The sequence below is a fragment of the Punica granatum genome, chromosome 6 (assembly GCF_007655135.1).
Source record: "Punica granatum isolate Tunisia-2019 chromosome 6, ASM765513v2, whole genome shotgun sequence".
Lineage (NCBI taxonomy): Eukaryota > Viridiplantae > Streptophyta > Magnoliopsida > Myrtales > Lythraceae > Punica > Punica granatum.
In genome coordinates this window covers 24329021-24346136 of record NC_045132.1, presented here as the reverse complement: position 1 = coordinate 24346136, position 17116 = coordinate 24329021, and the positions used below count along the sequence as shown (strand labels likewise).

Here is a 17116-nt window from a genome sequence, read left to right as displayed (position 1 = left end):
ATTGCGGTGACCGAAGGTTGCAAGGAGATGTTGTGGTTGCAAAAGTTTTTGCAGGAGTTGAGCTTGAAGCAAGAAAGGTATGTTCTACACTGTGATAGTCAAAGCGCCATTCATCTTTGCAAGAATCCCACTTTCCATTCGAGGTCGAAGCATATCGATATCAAGTTTCATTGGATTAGAGATGTGTTGGAGTCCAAGCTGGTGAAGCTAGACAAAGTGCACACTGATGAGAATGGAGCTGATATGATGACAAAACCTCTCGCTAGGGAGAAACTTCATGTTTGCCGAAGTATAGCCGGTATGCTTGAAGCCTCCAAATAGTCGGGAGGGGGAGTTTGTTGGGTATCCCTCCAATTTGGAGGAAGTTGGGCTCAATTGTATTGGGCTTTTATCGGGCTTTAATAAGCCCAAGAACCCAGTTTTGTTAGGGTTAATATTTCAGCAAACTAGCTGAGGAATAAATAGCAGCAGAACAGCTGCAGATTAGCGGGTGTGCGGCAGCAGCAGACAGAAGCAGCAGATCAGCAGAAGCAGCAACAAAAGAATAGAGCAAAATCGGATAAACAGGGGCAGCGCGCAGCTGGAGATAAAACCTCGATCGGGACGTCAAACGAACTCCGATTGGGACGAAATTTTGATAGCAGCTTCACAACACGTGGGGCTAAGTTCTGAACGGTCAGAATTTCTATTCGAGCTCTGTAGGTGCTGTTTCAGCTGATTTTGTGAACCACCCGGTGTGGGTGACGAATTTAGTGTTTGGGTGATCCAAGAGAGTGTTTCTCTTGAGTTTGGTGATCCAAGGGTTTACCCTTGATGAAAGACATTGTATAACCTTCATTCATAGTGGATTGTTGATTCGGAGTTGGTCCCGTGGTTTTTCCCCACATCGGGGTTTTCCACGTAAAATTCTTGGTGTTCTTTTACTTTACTGCTTGTTGGTTGATTTGATTAGTTCCTATCTCGATTACACTAGTAGGGGAGGAAGATTAATCGCTGCGTTATTATTTGGTTAAGTACATCCCTTCCCAACAATATCTAATACCCGTTTCTCTAGCTACTATGTGGTTGAGTCATTGGTGTCTCCCAATGCCATACACGGTAGAGCCATTGTACAACGCAAATGTGTAGTTATCCTATATCGAGATTCATTCTCATTACTGAAACATACATGTATGCATGGATGCATTATCGGCATCAGGGTGAATCAACATATATAATTAACATTATTTCAGCTTCAGATACTCTTTCCCTATATATGATTCTCGTGGAGATCCTTGATCTTATTATTTGTAGCTATATATTGAGGTTACATAAACAATAAGAGACGAGAGGTAGGAAAAGGCCCTACCGCACTCTTTGAATTTTTAATTCTTCCCGTGATTGGTGCGTGGTTGCCACCTTTTATTTATTTATTTTTAAATTTTTGGCCCAAGGTGCCCCTAATGATAAAATTATTCACTAATAATTATTTAACTTTTAATTTTTTGTATATAATTTTTGCGTGCAGTGCGTCGATTGTCTCTAGGTATATGCGTATGTAGCCATGTGCGATGAGCCATAACCTCAATTGGAAGTCCAATTTTTCCTAACAGAAAGACAAGAAAAAAGCTATTACAAGTCATTTTGTTGAATAATTGAGACAAAAACATGTCCTTTTCTTTTCCTCCCTACCGTCTGCCAATTACATGCATGAAAATGAAGATGGGGCCGAGACCATCGACATCCGACTAGCTTGTCGTGACTAGCACACATGCATTTTGTTTGTACATGAATCATGAGGGGCTTCTCAATAGTCCCAATTATGATTACCACTGCAATATATATATATATATATATATATATATAGATGAACCGGCTGACCGGGCATACGTAATATCGAGCTAGGTTAGGAGAAAATCCGTATATCAAAACCAAATCCAGCATGAATAACTCAATTTTCCAGACTCTTTGTTCTCTAGACATGAACCGGTTCCGATTCGTTGGTCTCGTAAAAAACTAAATTAAATCAGAAAATGTCGGTCGCTATGATTTCTTGATATAAATTACATTTATTGCAGGAAATTAAGGGTCGTGTAGATAATTCGGCTGCGATGATGTAATGCTATGGACTGCATACGTGGTAATTAAACTGTGAAGCATGTGATTCTCCTCATCTCATTTTATATCACGAATTCTGAAGTTTAATTTTTAATATATGAGTCCACTAATTGACTTATCAACCGCAGACTTGTTCGTTTTTGGAGAGCCAATCAATCTCAATGAGAATGCATAATTTTAATTTTATTTCTTTTTCCAATTTGACCACATGCGATGAAGTCAAAAAAATTAAAATTAAAAGAATAAAAAAGGCCATAAGGACTACAGCTAGCTAGGGGTAAAAAATCAACAACTACATTAGCTGTGATAGCTGCTTTAGGAATTATCGCGAAACTGCTAAATCAAATTGAATGTACGAGATATGGCGGCTGTTGCCCGTGATTTTAGCTTTGGCAACTATGACATGTGCATGCGTGCCACGTCGACCTTGCCTCGTGTAAGTCCCTCAACCGAGCATAGAAGAAAATACGCAACTTGTGATCAGTTATTGAGGGCGAGTGTTGAGAGTTTAAATTCTACATTGAAAAATTAAAAAGAACTTAGTGGATTTGTAAGAGACTGCGTATGCGATCTATGATCTCGAACTTTTGAGTTGGTGATGGATTCAGTCATATCATAAATTCAGTGAAAATTTTACAAGCTGCCCGTGTAAATCTGCAAATGCCGGAAAGGGCAATACGTGACAACCTAAGTAATGATCCCACAAAGGAAATGTCAGTTGCCCCCAACAACCGTTGAAACTTCGATTATTGAGGCTGAAGGGAGACAATATCACAAACCAAAAGATCTTCGGATGAAATAATGTCAATCAATTATCGATTTTGATTGTCCCTATTAGCCCCGATATCATTCGGTCCTTTAGATCTCTTATGTTTCGGAAAAACGTTGTATGGATCGTATAATACTGCTTCTTCATTCTATTATACGTATTTTTTCTTCCGGTTTGCCCGAGAAAGTTTTTCATGTTATGGGCAGGTCATATGGCATCGTGTCACGAGATTCAAAAGAAAGATTCACGAGATGTATTTGCTGATTTAATGATAAAGATGGGCTTAGGCCCATTTGGTTCTGTTCACAAAGTTGGGCCCCGCCCAAAACATTATAAGCCCATCAAAGGCTCAGCCCGTTCAGTGTTCGTATATGAGCCAGTTTAGTGCTAAAAGAAAGCCCATATATAATAGGTCGTGCAGATAAATAATTCATTTAACATATATACATAATAATTATTATTTTATCATTAAAAAATCATTTTTTAATCTGTTAATCCAATATTTTCGGGATCTCCTCGTGTTTCCTATTTTCCTTTTACTATTTTCTCTAGGCACCGCCAAAATTTTGTAATTTTTTAAAGGAAAATTAGCAAAAGAAAAGAAAAAAATTAATTACAAATAAAAATAGGCAAATGCCAAAAAATTACTTTGCTGTTCTCCTTTCCTCCTTCGTTTCCTTTGCTTTCATGGTCGGCAATCATGAAGTATCATAAATCTTCTGGAAGAATGCTGATGACCGCGCTGTTGGTGTCTTCCACGGCGATCCCGGTCTGTGCCGCGATAAAGTGGACCATGAAGTCCTGCATGGAGGAGTGCATGCCCATATGCATGAGGATCCACGATGCAAGGGTACAAGCCTGCAAAGGCCGTTGCACCCACGAGGGCCAGCAGCTGCAAGGAAAAGGCTTGAATGTCGTGGTTGCCATCCAATGATCGGCCGAGGATGGCCCGGCTTCGCGTTGGCTGGCAGGCTGATGATGCATACTCAATCGCCTCCCTCTCATTCACTTCCTTTTAATCGTTTACCTCTCAGGACGGAGCTTGTATTGGAGGGATGTCATGTCAAATGGCAAGTTATACCATCCAACCAGATGCCAATGATCGTAATGATCCAACCCTGTCGAATTACTTGGCTTTAATGTTGGCCATATTTTGATTGCACATTCGGTGAAGTGAAGCATGGATTCATTCAGTTTAGACAATTAAAATCAATCTATAATATATTCAAAATAACTGTTGGCAATCAAATAGCATTAGGCAGTTGATGCTGTTAAAATTTTTGACATAAACGATCGTATTCGTTAACAAAAAAAAAATGATGCATGAAACAAAATTCATCGAGATTCCATATCAATTGTCGCAATGAGAGATAGTTGTAGATGGATAACTTGGTTGATGTTAAGGGCGTGAGTAAAGAACCTAAAATCCGAAAAACCAACTCTACCCCACCACAAAAAAAAAAGGCCCCTACTTGAATTTTGGATAGTTTTTATTAAAAAAAAACCGCGAAACTCGATCCGGTCCCGAAGAGATCAAGGGCCCCGACCAAACCGAAATTAATAATATTTGGAAAGGGTCAAATGAAACCCGTTTTCGATTGTAGTATCCACATCCAGTGCCATCCCCAAACATCCAATGCTTCCATCCTCCCTCTTGCCGGCAATGTGGAACGGAGCCTCCCTCTCGTCGATGTTTGTCTCTAAGTCGAAGCTCATCGAACATTGTTTCTCTTCTATTTTTAGTCTTGAATTTCATTTAATTTTATGACTTTATATTTGTTTATACTTAGTGCATTTTATAATTGTGATGTTCTAAATGTGATAAAAATCATTTTGTTATTTTAATTAGTTTCTTTTTTGAATTCAGACCCGACAACCTACCAAAATACAGGTAACATCCTATATTTTTTTCGGGCTCATACACGTACATTTTCAAATTTATGCAATTTAACACTAAATTTACTGATGATTAATTAATCCTATAATTTTTGTTTTCGAGGAGATAAATTTCCTATTGCTTTCTGTCAAAATTCCCTTCGATCTTTCACTTGCCACGCGGGCCACTCAAATACATCAATTCCACTGCCATGTTATTTGCCCCTTTATAAGTTTGCTGCTTGTTTGGTCCCACTCGGCCATTTCATTCGATTTGCGAGTTTTAATGGTTTGAGAGGAAGGCCGAGAGCAACACGGGGAGAGAAAATTCGAGAAAAATAGACAACGATCTGTTTTCGATATTTTAATATTCGCAGAACTTGTTAAGATGAGTAATTTATTCTTAACTTAGTATTTTTAATGTGATTACAATCAATTTATTATAATTGCATTGTCGTGAGCTATATCAATATTTCAGATTTTTACGATCGATTACGCTATTTGTGAATGAGTTAGTGAGGTTTTGAGAAGTGAATTGAGATTAATAAAAATTGGTGAATCCTGTAGTTTTGTGAACTAGTCGTAAGCTGAGCAGTAAGAAATGGCCGCCTAAAGCAGAGAAATTGCTAGTGTGGAGCCGCCACTACGGTCGGGAGGGGCACATGGATTATATGAGTTCTGGAGGTCTTAAAAATATTTTTATGATATTACTGAATCCGTGTCATGATTCAGCTAGTTGGTTATTCATTCTCAATTGTTTTACAAGTTTAAAAAATGGCGGTGAATCGTGGCATTTTATGGTATTTTTACTCATTTGATTGAGATTATAATTTTCGAAATGCTCTTCATTTGTATAGAAATTGATGCAGATTAATCGATTTTCACAACATAAATTTTTCAGATTTTTACCATACAACTATCGAAAAAAACTTTGGGGCCCAAAAAGATCGAGTCTATTATTGGTTGGTCTTTCCTCTCCCAAAATGGTTTTCGATTTTTTTTTTAAATTCTAGAAAAATACCCCAGAAAAGTCGGGGATGAAAAAATCAACTAAAATACCGACAATACTCACCCATTTTTACCCTACTTAAGGTCATCGACCGTCCTTTGCATTGTTACTAGTTTACTTTTTATTTATGTACACTTACTCATCTATAATGTCAAAATATAATATTAGTTTTATATATGTTAATTCATTCAATATTCTAACATGGTCATTAAGTTTATGTATAAAATGAAATATATCATTGTAACAAAATTGAAAGTCTAATACAATTTTATTCATAAACTTTATTTTTATGGAGGAATTTCAAGGATATTTAGAACTAGATATATCTCGACACCACGACTTCCTATATACCTTATTTTTTGGGAGTGAAAGAATTATTGTGAATCAATTCTAAGTTCTATATTATATGCTATCTTCTTAAAATTTTAAATTTTCCCAATTCTAGCGGTCCATTTTTCACTTTTGATTAGAAGGATATTTCATTTTCCAATTAGATTTATGTAGCATAATACTTATTCATCTATAATGTGAAAAATATTATTAGTTTTATATTTGTTAATACATTTAATATTCTAACATGATTATTAAGTATATTCTTAAGACTCCAATTTAGAATTAATCATTCTGATCTATACATCGGGGTAACGAGCTACATATATACAATCTGTTCTATATCCGAAAAAGAAGAAAACTAACTTTAGAATATTACAATATCTCGAGATAATAGAAAGATAATAGAAAATGTATTTCGGATATCCCGAATATCTCTCAATACTCCCCCTCAAGTTGAAGCATGAGTCTGACGAATGCCCAACTTGCCGAGAAGAAATGTAAAACGATCTCGACCCAAAGCCTTCGTGAATATATCTGCGAGTTGCAGTCTGGTTGAAACATGTGCAGTGACAATGACTCGAGATTGAATATGTTCACGAATAAAGTGACAATCTATCTCTATATGCTTAGTCCTCTCGTGAAACACAGGATTGGCAGCAATATGCAAGGCTGCCTGATTGTCACAGAACAAACGTGTAGGATGAGCAGTTCGAACCCCAAGGGAGCTCAATAAACTTCGTAGCCAAAGTACTTCACTCACAGTGGTAGCCATAGCCCTGTACTCAGCTTCTGCAGACGATCTAGACACCGTAGTCTGCTTCTTAGTCTTCCAAGAGATCGGTGATCCTCCAAGTGTGACGAAGTACCCCGAAACTAATCGTCGGGTCATGGGGCAGCTTGCCCAATCTGAATCACAATATGCCACTAGATCCAAAGATTCAGGTTGTATGAAAATCCCTTGTCCAGGTGACTGCTTCAAATAGCGCACCACTCTCATGGCTGCATCCCAATGTGGTTGACCTGGATCTTGCATGAATTGTGCCAATATGTGCACTGAATAACATAAATCTGGTCTGGTGATAGTCAGATAAATTAATCGACCAATCAAACGTCTATATCTGCTTGCATCTTCAAGACAGGAGCCCGAACCAGCTGTGAGCCCATGATTCTGCTCCATGGGAAAATAAGAAGGTCGAGATCCCAACATCCCGCACTCAGTTATAATATCAAGTGCATATTTTCTCTGACAAAGAAAAAGACCAGAATCTGTAAGAGTCACCTCAATTCCTAAAAAATACTTCAGTGGACCAAGATCTTTGATCCGAAAACACTTATTAAGATACTTCTTAAAAGAAGCACAATGTCCAGAATTGTTGCCAACCACTATAAGATCATCCACATAAACCAGAACTCCCAGAAAGATATCTCCTTTTGAATAAACAAATAAGAAATGGTCGGCACCAGATTGCTGAAAACCATATCTTCGCAATGCGTCCGCAACTTTAGAGTACCAATTGCGCGATGCTTGTCGAAGACCATAAAGAGACTTTTGGAGACGACACACAACCCTTCCTCTATGGGAAGAAAATCCAGGTGGTAGCTTCATATATACCTCTTCATCTAAATCTCCATGCAGAAAAGCATTTTGCACATCCATTTGATGCATCTCCCAACCCTTTGCTATCGCCACAGCCAATAGACACCTCACAGTAACCAATTTAGCTACAGGAGCAAACGTCTCATGAAAATCAATACCTTCTACTTGAGTAAACCCCTTCGCAACCAAACGTGCCTTATATCGCTCTACACTTCCATCTGCACATCGCTTTATTTTGTAGACCCATTTACAGTCTATAGGTCGCTTACCTGGGGGCAATGTCTCCAATATCCAAGTCCGATTCAATTCCAATGCTCGTATTTCTTCCGCCATTGCTGCTTTCCATCGAGGATCACGAACTGCTTCTTGGTAAGTTCTAGGCTCAATATCCGAATCAATTGCAGCCAAATAGGACAGATCCAAATTAGGAGATCCAGTTTGAGCTAAATAAGTTTCAATAGGATACGACATACCTGAGGATTTCGATGGAATGGGCGAGCAGGGGGGGTAATGTGTGGCAACGTGAGTAACAAAATTTTTATCTTCATGATCAACAAAGTCCTTCAAATATGTTGGCGCTCGAATTTCTCTACCCAATCGTCGCGAAGCTTGAGCATCAGATCCTCTCAGCTCTGTTGCAATTTGCTGGGATTGGGCCGGAATAATTCGGCATGCAGGCTGAAATTCCTACTCCCGTTCTAGACTGGACAGGGCCTCTTGCTCCAATTCTCTCTGCAGCCCACTAGATCTGTTATTTGATGGGCTGAGCAGAGATCCATCCAAACTTCCTCGAGGCCCCGCAGGATTTTCTGATCGTGGACTGGACGCCGCTCCACCTGTGCTTCTCTGAGGCCCCGCAGGATTTTCTGGACTGGGCAGTGGCCTATCACGGGCCTCCTTTCCTCCTTCCATTTCTTCCCTGATCCACCACATATCTCCCTCCCCCTCAAAAACAAAGTTCTCTCCAGCCCATGTCTTCGGGAAAAATAGAGGATTCCCGGTTGTCATCTTCGGGTGATCACTTTTCTTAAATGGGAATTCACTCTCAAAAAATTGCACGTCCCTTGAAACAAAGAATTCTTCCTTGTCCAAATCAAACATCCGCCATCCTTTCTTTCCATGGGGATACCCCACAAATATACATCTCCGAGACCTCTCAGCAAACTTATCTTTGTTACGTGGTCGATGATGTGCATAACATAAAGATCCGAATACCCGCAGATTTGAATAACTTGGTTTTCTCTGAAAAAGAACCTCATACGGACTTTTGCCATGCAATATCTGTGTCGGCATCATGTTAATCAAATAGGCCGCTGTCGCAACACTTTCTCCCCAGAAACGTGTAGGGAGTGAGGCCTGAAATAATAGTGCACGTGCGACATTAAGTATGTGCCTATGCTTTCTCTCCACTCGTCCATTTTGTTGCGGTGTGTCCGTACAAGATGTCTGATGCACAATTCCATTCTGAAAGAAGAAATCTTGTAACTCCCGAGACAAGAATTCTAGCCCATTATCACTTCGTACCACTTTCACAGTAGTTCCAAATTGATTTTTGACTAAATTACAGAACCCCATCAAACTTCGTCGTGCTTCCGTTTTATCCTTTAACATATACAACCAAACTGCTCGGCTATGATCATCCACAATAGTCAAAAAATAACTTTCTCCCGAAATCGTCTTCTCTTTATAAGGACCCCACAAATCACAATGCACAAGATAGAATGGAGATGGAGCTTTATTTGAACTCAAATTAAATTGCAAACGAGTTTGTTTAGCTCGAAGACATACATCACAGCCTTTATTCTTCATGGAGTTAGAATCGAAATCAATCTCACTTATTTTAATACCACTAGATGGATGCCCGAGCCGTTTATGCCAGATATCTCATGAGCCAAACACTTGAGCCTGACAAGCCAACACCGATGATGCCAGCCACCGCAAGTAGTACACCCCCCCTTGAAGCTCACCCAGTCCAATTATCTTCCTCGATATGCGGTCCTGTATGAGACATAACCCAGGTAAGAATGTCACAAAGCAATCCATATCTTTGCTTAGTTGGCCGACCGAAATCAAATTGCAATTAAACGATGGCACAAATAAGACGTTCTGCAAAGTGAACAAATTCCCAAGTCGCACAGTCCCCATATTCCTTGCTTGAGTGGACTTTCCATTAGGAATATAAATGGAAAATTCTTCTCCAATTGGCCTCGAATCATCCAAATAATTCACACAACCGGTCATATGTCTTGATGCCCCTGTATCAATTATCCATTCTCCCTTTTCAACAAAAATAAAATTATTATTAGATTAACCGACTAGTGGCTCATTTTCCCTTTCATGTGCTGCGATCATGCTAAGCAATGTTTCAAGTTGAGTGCTGGATAATCCCGGGATGGAATTACCCCCGCCACTGGTTCCCGCTCCTTCATGTACTGCATTAGCCAGTGCATTTCTGGTTGACTTTCCTCCATTCCACTGCCCCAATGTTGGTCCACTCTGACTTGTATTTTGTCCTTTCCACCGCTGCCCAGTAGTCTGCCCGGGTGCTCTCCATTGCCCTTGTCCTCCTTGCTTCCCTTGTTCAGTTGCCTTCCTCCCTTTGCCCTTATTCCCTTCTGCAGGCGAACCATGGAGCGTCCAGCAAGAGTTTCTGATGTGGCCTGGTCGACCACAATGGTCGCAGATCGGCTTGCCCTCTGCTGTCCAGCGCTGTCCCTGTCGATTTTCGCTCGCCCCCTTCTCAGCGAAAGCTCCCAGCTCGATTCCCCCTTCTGGTGTGCGTACAGTCTCGCGGGAGCGGACAACAGCAAGTTGATTCTCTTCCTCTGAGACCATCTGATATATTCTGCTTAATGTTGGTAAGGGCACGGTCCTGAGAATGTCGGACCTCACTCCTCGAAATTGGTCGTCTAATCCCATCAAGAATTGATATACTTTCTCCTTTTCTCTCTGTGCAGCATACCGTGTAGCAGCCTCACAAGAGCATCCCGGTGACTCAAGGTAATTCTCGAGCTCGTCCCACAACGTCTTGATTCCCGAGTAATACTTTTGGATTGTCTTCCCTCCCTGTCGATACATACAGATATCAGACTTCAATTGATATATTCTCGTTTCATTGCCTTGAGAATATCTCTCCTTCAAATCATCCCAAAGCATCTTTGCTTCCGTTGCATAAGCCGCACTCGGTTGAAGTTCCTTCTCCAGTCCATTAAAAATCCAAGCCAAAACAAGAGAGTTGCACATCTCCCAGTTTTCCAGGTTCGGGTTACCTGGTGGTGGTCTCGGGACCTTGCCTTCCACAAATCCCAGCTTCCCTTTCGCTGTCAATGCAATCGTCATTACCCTTGACCATGTCAGGTAATTCTCTCCATTAAGCAAACATGAGGTGATTTGTACCCCCCTGGAATCCGAACTTCCGATCCTATAAATCGCAGAACCCTGCATCCCTTTCCCGGAGTTTTCAACCTTTTCTTCCTTCTTCGTCATCCCTTCTCATTAATTCTCAAATCTTAGAAGTTCCAGAGAAAGCCTGGCTCTGATACCATCTTAAGACTCCAATTTAGAATTAATCATTCTGATCTATTCATCGGGGTAACGAGCTACATATATACAATCTGTTCTATATCCGAAAAAGAAGAAAACTAACTTTAGAATATTACAATATCTCGAGATAACAGAAAGATAATAGAAAATGTATTTCGGATATCCCGAATATCTCTCAATATATATACAAAAAATGAAATACATCATTTTAATTTGAAAGTTCAATACAGTTTTATTCATAAATTTTATTTTTTCTAAATTATATACTACCTTCCTAAAATTTTAAAATTTTCATAATTCTAGTAGTCGATTTTTTTACTTTTGATTAAAAGGATATTCCATTTTCCTATTAGTACTTCACATTTTCTATTTATATTATCTTTCATAATTTTATAATTTGCATTAAGCACATTTATTTTCTTGGCAATCAATTTCATCATATATTTAAATATAGATTTATAATTTCTAATAATTTTAAATTAGTAGTTGCGTTCATTAATTTATAATAAATATAATTTAAATTATTATAGTTGTATTTATTGAAGAAATTTATTGCAAAACATAGTTAGTTTTACTATATATATATATATAGAGAGGTACAGATGGATAGATTGTTTTTATTATATTATTATTATTTAAATTTCTATCTTTAAAGAAATAAAGAAGTCTAGGAAAACGGAAAATGTTTTCCTCTTGGACTGTCTTGAGGAAAACGTACGTTTCTTGTTTTCCATCCGACCAAACTTAAAACAAAAGCTTCGGATAAAACCAGGAAGAGGAGACGAATTCGAGAAGCAGCAGACACAGTCAGCGGCTGAAGATGGAGGCAGTGAACCTACGAGTGTGGAGCCTCTCATCTCGGCCTCTGAAGCATCTCTTCCGCCTTGCCTCCTTCTCCTCCTCCTCAGCTCGACGCCCCTCTTCCTCCCCCAAGCTTTTCTTCTTCCGCTGCTCCTCTTCCTCCTCCCCTTCTTCCGCCGCCACCGCCTCAACTCCTTCCGCCTCCGGACGCAATCGCCGCTCGCCTTCCTCCACCACCACTTCCGACAGGGAAGCTATTCGTGCCATTCGCTCAAAGAAGGTTCGAAGCAGAAGGCTCCGCTATTTTGTTCTAGTTAGGCTTTCACGTGGTTCTTAGCTCATTGTACGACTGATGCAATTTGGCCTTTGAATAGACCAATTCAAGAAGCTGCAAAGTTCCAAAATTTGACTCCTAACCGGATACGATGAGGGACATTAGTTTAATCCTTCTAAAGTTTTTTGGTAATTCAGAACTGCAAGATGAATCAAAACAAGGGTCCCCATCAAGTTCGAATTTTCTCGATGAAATTCTCGGTATTTTTATAGGTGGAAGAGCTGAGGAGCAAGGGGCTCGAGCCTTATGCTTATAAGTGGGAAAGGACTCATACCGCGAATGAGCTGCAGGACATATATAAGGATCTGGGAAATGGGGAAGAGCTGACTTGTGAGAGTGATCGAGTTTCTATAGCTGGAAGAGTCGTTGCGCGACGAGCTTTTGGGAAGCTTGCTTTCTTGACTCTTAGAGACGACTCTGGATCAATTCAGGTTAGCTTGGGTGCCTGTAGTGTTTCTGATGCTTCCATTTTGGTTTTGAATTAGTTTGTTATGAGCTGAATGGTATGGTCCTGGACTAGGTCTTACACTAAATAACTAGAAACAGACCAATGATAACATTGGATTTGCTTACAATGTTAGTTGGATTCTCAGAAAACACACTGATTTTGGTCCCATTACCATTCAACTATATTCCTGTATGCAATGGATATTCTTGTAAATTGTTGAATCCAAATACTACCTATTGGCAGATTTGAATTGAGCTGAAACTAGTTTCTACAACCATGGCAGATTTCAAATGGACATTTGCGATTTGAAATGGCCTTTTGGGCTCATGACTTTTTCACGTTGGAGCACTACAAGGTTAAATAAAAATGAGAAGGTTAAATAAAAATGAGAAATTTAAATTGCACAGATGCCAGATTCTCTTTCGGTTCTTTAAGCTATGGCCATGGTTAATTGAAGTCATCAACTTTTTTTTTAGCTTTACTGCGAGAAGGAAAGGCTCTCAAACGAACAATTCGAGCACCTAAAGACGCTTGTCGACATTGGTGACATCCTCGGGGCGAATGGAACCATAAAGCGGACAGAGAAAGGTGATCATTACAAATTTTGCCTTCCATTTGGATACAGATATTTGTTTGCTTCTAAATTAATGGGAATAGCACATATAGCTGCTGAGCTCAGCAATTCTTGTTTGCTGTACATGATGAAGTCAATGAGTTTGTTGATATATTTTCGATGGTATATTCTTCAGGTGAGCTTTCCGTGTGTGTGAATTCTTTTGCTATTCTTACGAAGTCCTTACTTCCACTCCCTGATAAATACCATGGTCTCACTGATGTGGACAAGCGGTACCGTCAAAGGTAAACATATTTATCTATTCCATTTTTGTCATTTTCATGAGGTGAAATGACTTTGGTACGACAGATGATTGTGTTTTGAAATCCCAATTTCTTTTGGATCCAAATATCTGAACGAAACAGGTGTTTGTCTAGTAGGTTGACTTGATCGACTGTGCGATGAACTAAAAGTGGCTTTTGTGTGCCAATAACCCGCGTCTACTATTAATCTCTGTGTCAGGTACGTAGATATGATTGCGAATCCCGAAGTAGCTGATGTTTTTCGAAAAAGAGCAAAGGTAAAGGGGGACCTGCTTCTTTCCTACTTTCTCATGAAAAATTACAATTTAGATTCACTCTCTAGAGACTGAAACGTGGTACGTCAATCTCAGTCTCTTTAATTTTCTTGTGGGAATATTGTGTCACTTGTGTATCTTTCCAATCATCTATGAAGTACTTTGCAACTGTTAACTCGGAGAAGTACGAGAGTTTTTAGGGTTACACTTATTGATTTAATTCCTTCTTTCTTCTGCGAGTAGATTGTCTCAGAGATCCGGAGGACAGTTGAAGCTTCTGGTTTTGTTGAAGTCGAGACTCCAGTCCTGCAGGTTCGTCTAATATCTTCATGGTTTTTACTTTCTTCTTATGTTTTCAGCCTCTAAATGTATTGGGGATTGTAGTCTAAAAGCAATTTCTTGTGATGGCTTAAATTGATATAGGAAACAGTTTGAACAACTCTACATGACTAAAACTTTTCAGAAATGAAATATGAAACTTGACACTAAAAAATGTTCATGCGCCTGCTGCCTTTTTTAGGATGTGTGTTTTCTTATTGTTTTGTCTGACTAGGGAGCAGCTGGTGGAGCTGAGGCAAGACCATTCATCACATACCATAATTCACTTGGGAGGGACCTCTACTTGAGAATCGCCACTGAGCTCCACTTAAAAAGAATGCTTGTAAGTACATTTATCAAGAGATAAGCAGAAAGAGTATTCTCATAATAGATCATATTTCGGCAGGTCACGACACTTATTTGCCAATCGTTCTAGTAAACGCTGCATGCAGCTTCAATGATTTTGTTTATCCGATTAAATAACTGCAAAATTTCCTCAGGTCGGTGGATTTGAAAAGGTGTATGAAATTGGACGCATATTTAGGAATGAAGGGATATCAACTCGCCATAATCCTGAGTTTACCACCATAGAGGTATTTCTTTATTGTTCTTTCCTGGCATATTAAGAGTTTAATATCTATAGCTTTGACCTTATATTCATAAGTATTAGGATATATATGTTCAAGTCCGTGTGTAAGAAAGAAATGCTTTTGACAGTACTTTTGTTAGCTTGTTTCAGATGTACGAAGCATATTCCGACTATGAGAGCATGATGAACATGGCTGAGGAAATTGTAACCCGATGTGCCCTTGCAGTTAATGATAAGCTTACCATTGAGTACCAGGAAAGTCTTCTTTACTTCCTTTTAACAGACTTGAGATAATGGTCAGTCTTCCCTGTAAGAATTCTTGACATGATCAATGAAAGGGGTGAGAGAGTTCTGTATAATTATAATGCTTTGCAGCTCATAGAAGTTAAGGATGCTCTAGAAACAACATGCTGAGCTACCTATGATAAATGTCTCAGTTTTTTAATTTCGGCATGCAGGGAACAGAGATCTGTCTAGAGCGGCCTTGGAGAAGAGAAACAATGCATAATCTTGTCAAAGAAGCTATTGGAGTTGATTTTGATGATTTTAGTGGCAATCTTAAAGCCGCTAAAGAGGTTACTCTCACAAAGCTTGGAAGCACCCTTGAAAGTAAAAACAAAATTGCTATCGAATCATGCCCTTCTATCGGTCATCTTGTTAATGAGGTTGTTTTTCATTCTCTTTTCTTTTAAGACGAGACTACTTTATTTTGCGGGGTTTTATAATCATGTTGCCTAATATTAGGTTTTTGAGGTAGTTGTGGAGCCGAAGCTTCTTCAACCCACATTCGTTTTGGACTATCCTGTTGAGATATCTCCTCTCGCCAAACCTCATCGAAGGTATTAAAATGCATAACCTTGATGAAACGATTGAGCTGCCACATGAAAACCCAATTTGCTAATTCAGCATTGTTTCTTTAATGATCTGACATTTTATTCCTATCCGATATCAGGCGTTTGGGCTTGACTGAGAGATTTGAACTCTTCATCTGCGGTCGCGAACTTGCCAATGCATTTTCGGAGTTAACTGATCCAATGGATCAGGTAAGCAATATATCTGTTCTCTCAGTGAACTGGTCAGGGATTCTTGTTTGTTCCAATTGCTTACATTAATATAACTTAAAAATGCTAATATTGTATTAAAACAAAGTCTCTAGAGTTTCTCAGTCCCATCCTCAATTCAGTCCGGTTCCCACTGGTTCGCATGCATATCAATCTATTTTTAAGAACCAGATTGCCTGTGTGGCTGCTTTGTAGTGGAACTGTTGGGATCAATTGGTCTGGTTCATGCTTGATTTTGAATGTTGACAGAGAGGACGCTTGGAAGAGCAAGTGAGGCAGCACAACGAGAAGAGGGCAGCAGCTCTCTCTCGTGGCGAATCTAACAAAGGGAAAGCATCAGAGGATGACGATGATGATGAATCGTACGAAGTGACTCTTGATGATGACTTCCTGACAGCTCTGGAGTATGGGATGCCTCCTGCTTCTGGAATGGTAAGATCCTGATCAATTTCTATTACAATCGAGCAATGTGCTGCTGGGACAAACTTGGTTTTCTAGAATCCAAGGGCAAACTAAGAAAACATGTTTCATTCCCTCCTTCAGGGGCTTGGGATCGACCGGCTGGTGATGCTATTAACAAACTCTGCAAGCATACGAGATGTAATTGCTTTCCCCATCCTTAAGGCTCAACAGTAGCAGCTATTCACATTCTGTTCAAAGGAGCCGAATCTTGTAACCTGTCATTCAACGGACACAGGAAGAAGTCCTCTTAGGCATTCGGATGTAGCAAAATTTTGGTCATTCTCTTTGAGCTGTAATAGTAGTTTATATTGGAGGGACTTCACATACCTTCTTCGAGTCGTGAAATTGCAGAAATATTTCCGGAACATGTGAATTTGTTTGAGCGACATTTATCTCCTATCCACATTGCTTATGGCACTGAGACTGTTGCCTGTGAACTATTGTTTGAATAAAAGAAAAGCTTTTCTTTTTCTTATCCCTTTTCTCCCCACCAACTCAACCATAATGGGCTCCAGGCGTTTCAGTTCCAATTACTACCACTAAAAGTGCTCCTATGTCACATTCACCTCATCTGGGCACTCTACCCCATTTCAGGAAGATTCACCACGCTGTGATTATGGATGATCATCGATGATAAATACGCCATACGGATCGGGAATCTTTTGCAGGAATCGGATGCAAAAAAAAGAAGAAAAAGAATCGAGCATGAAATTATTTGATTGCAGGAAGAAAGTGCACTAGTTAAATTTC

The 17116-nt window shown here is 39.6% G+C and overlaps 1 protein-coding gene across 1 annotated transcript; it reads left to right on the top strand.

Moving 5' to 3' along the window:
- The first annotated feature begins 11972 nt into the window (after window positions 1-11972).
- LOC116210966 (lysine--tRNA ligase, chloroplastic/mitochondrial) lies at window positions 11973-16841 on the top strand. Its single transcript, XM_031545136.1, has 14 exons — window positions 11973-12304; window positions 12571-12789; window positions 13283-13394; window positions 13556-13664; window positions 13882-13939; window positions 14180-14248; window positions 14490-14597; window positions 14755-14847; window positions 14994-15098; window positions 15302-15508; window positions 15588-15682; window positions 15796-15886; window positions 16154-16336; window positions 16448-16841. The coding sequence occupies exons 1-14, from the start codon at window positions 12044-12046 to the stop codon at window positions 16538-16540; spliced, it is 1803 nt and encodes a 600-aa protein (XP_031400996.1). The 5' UTR covers window positions 11973-12043; the 3' UTR covers window positions 16541-16841.
- Window positions 16842-17116: the final 275 nt, after the last annotated feature.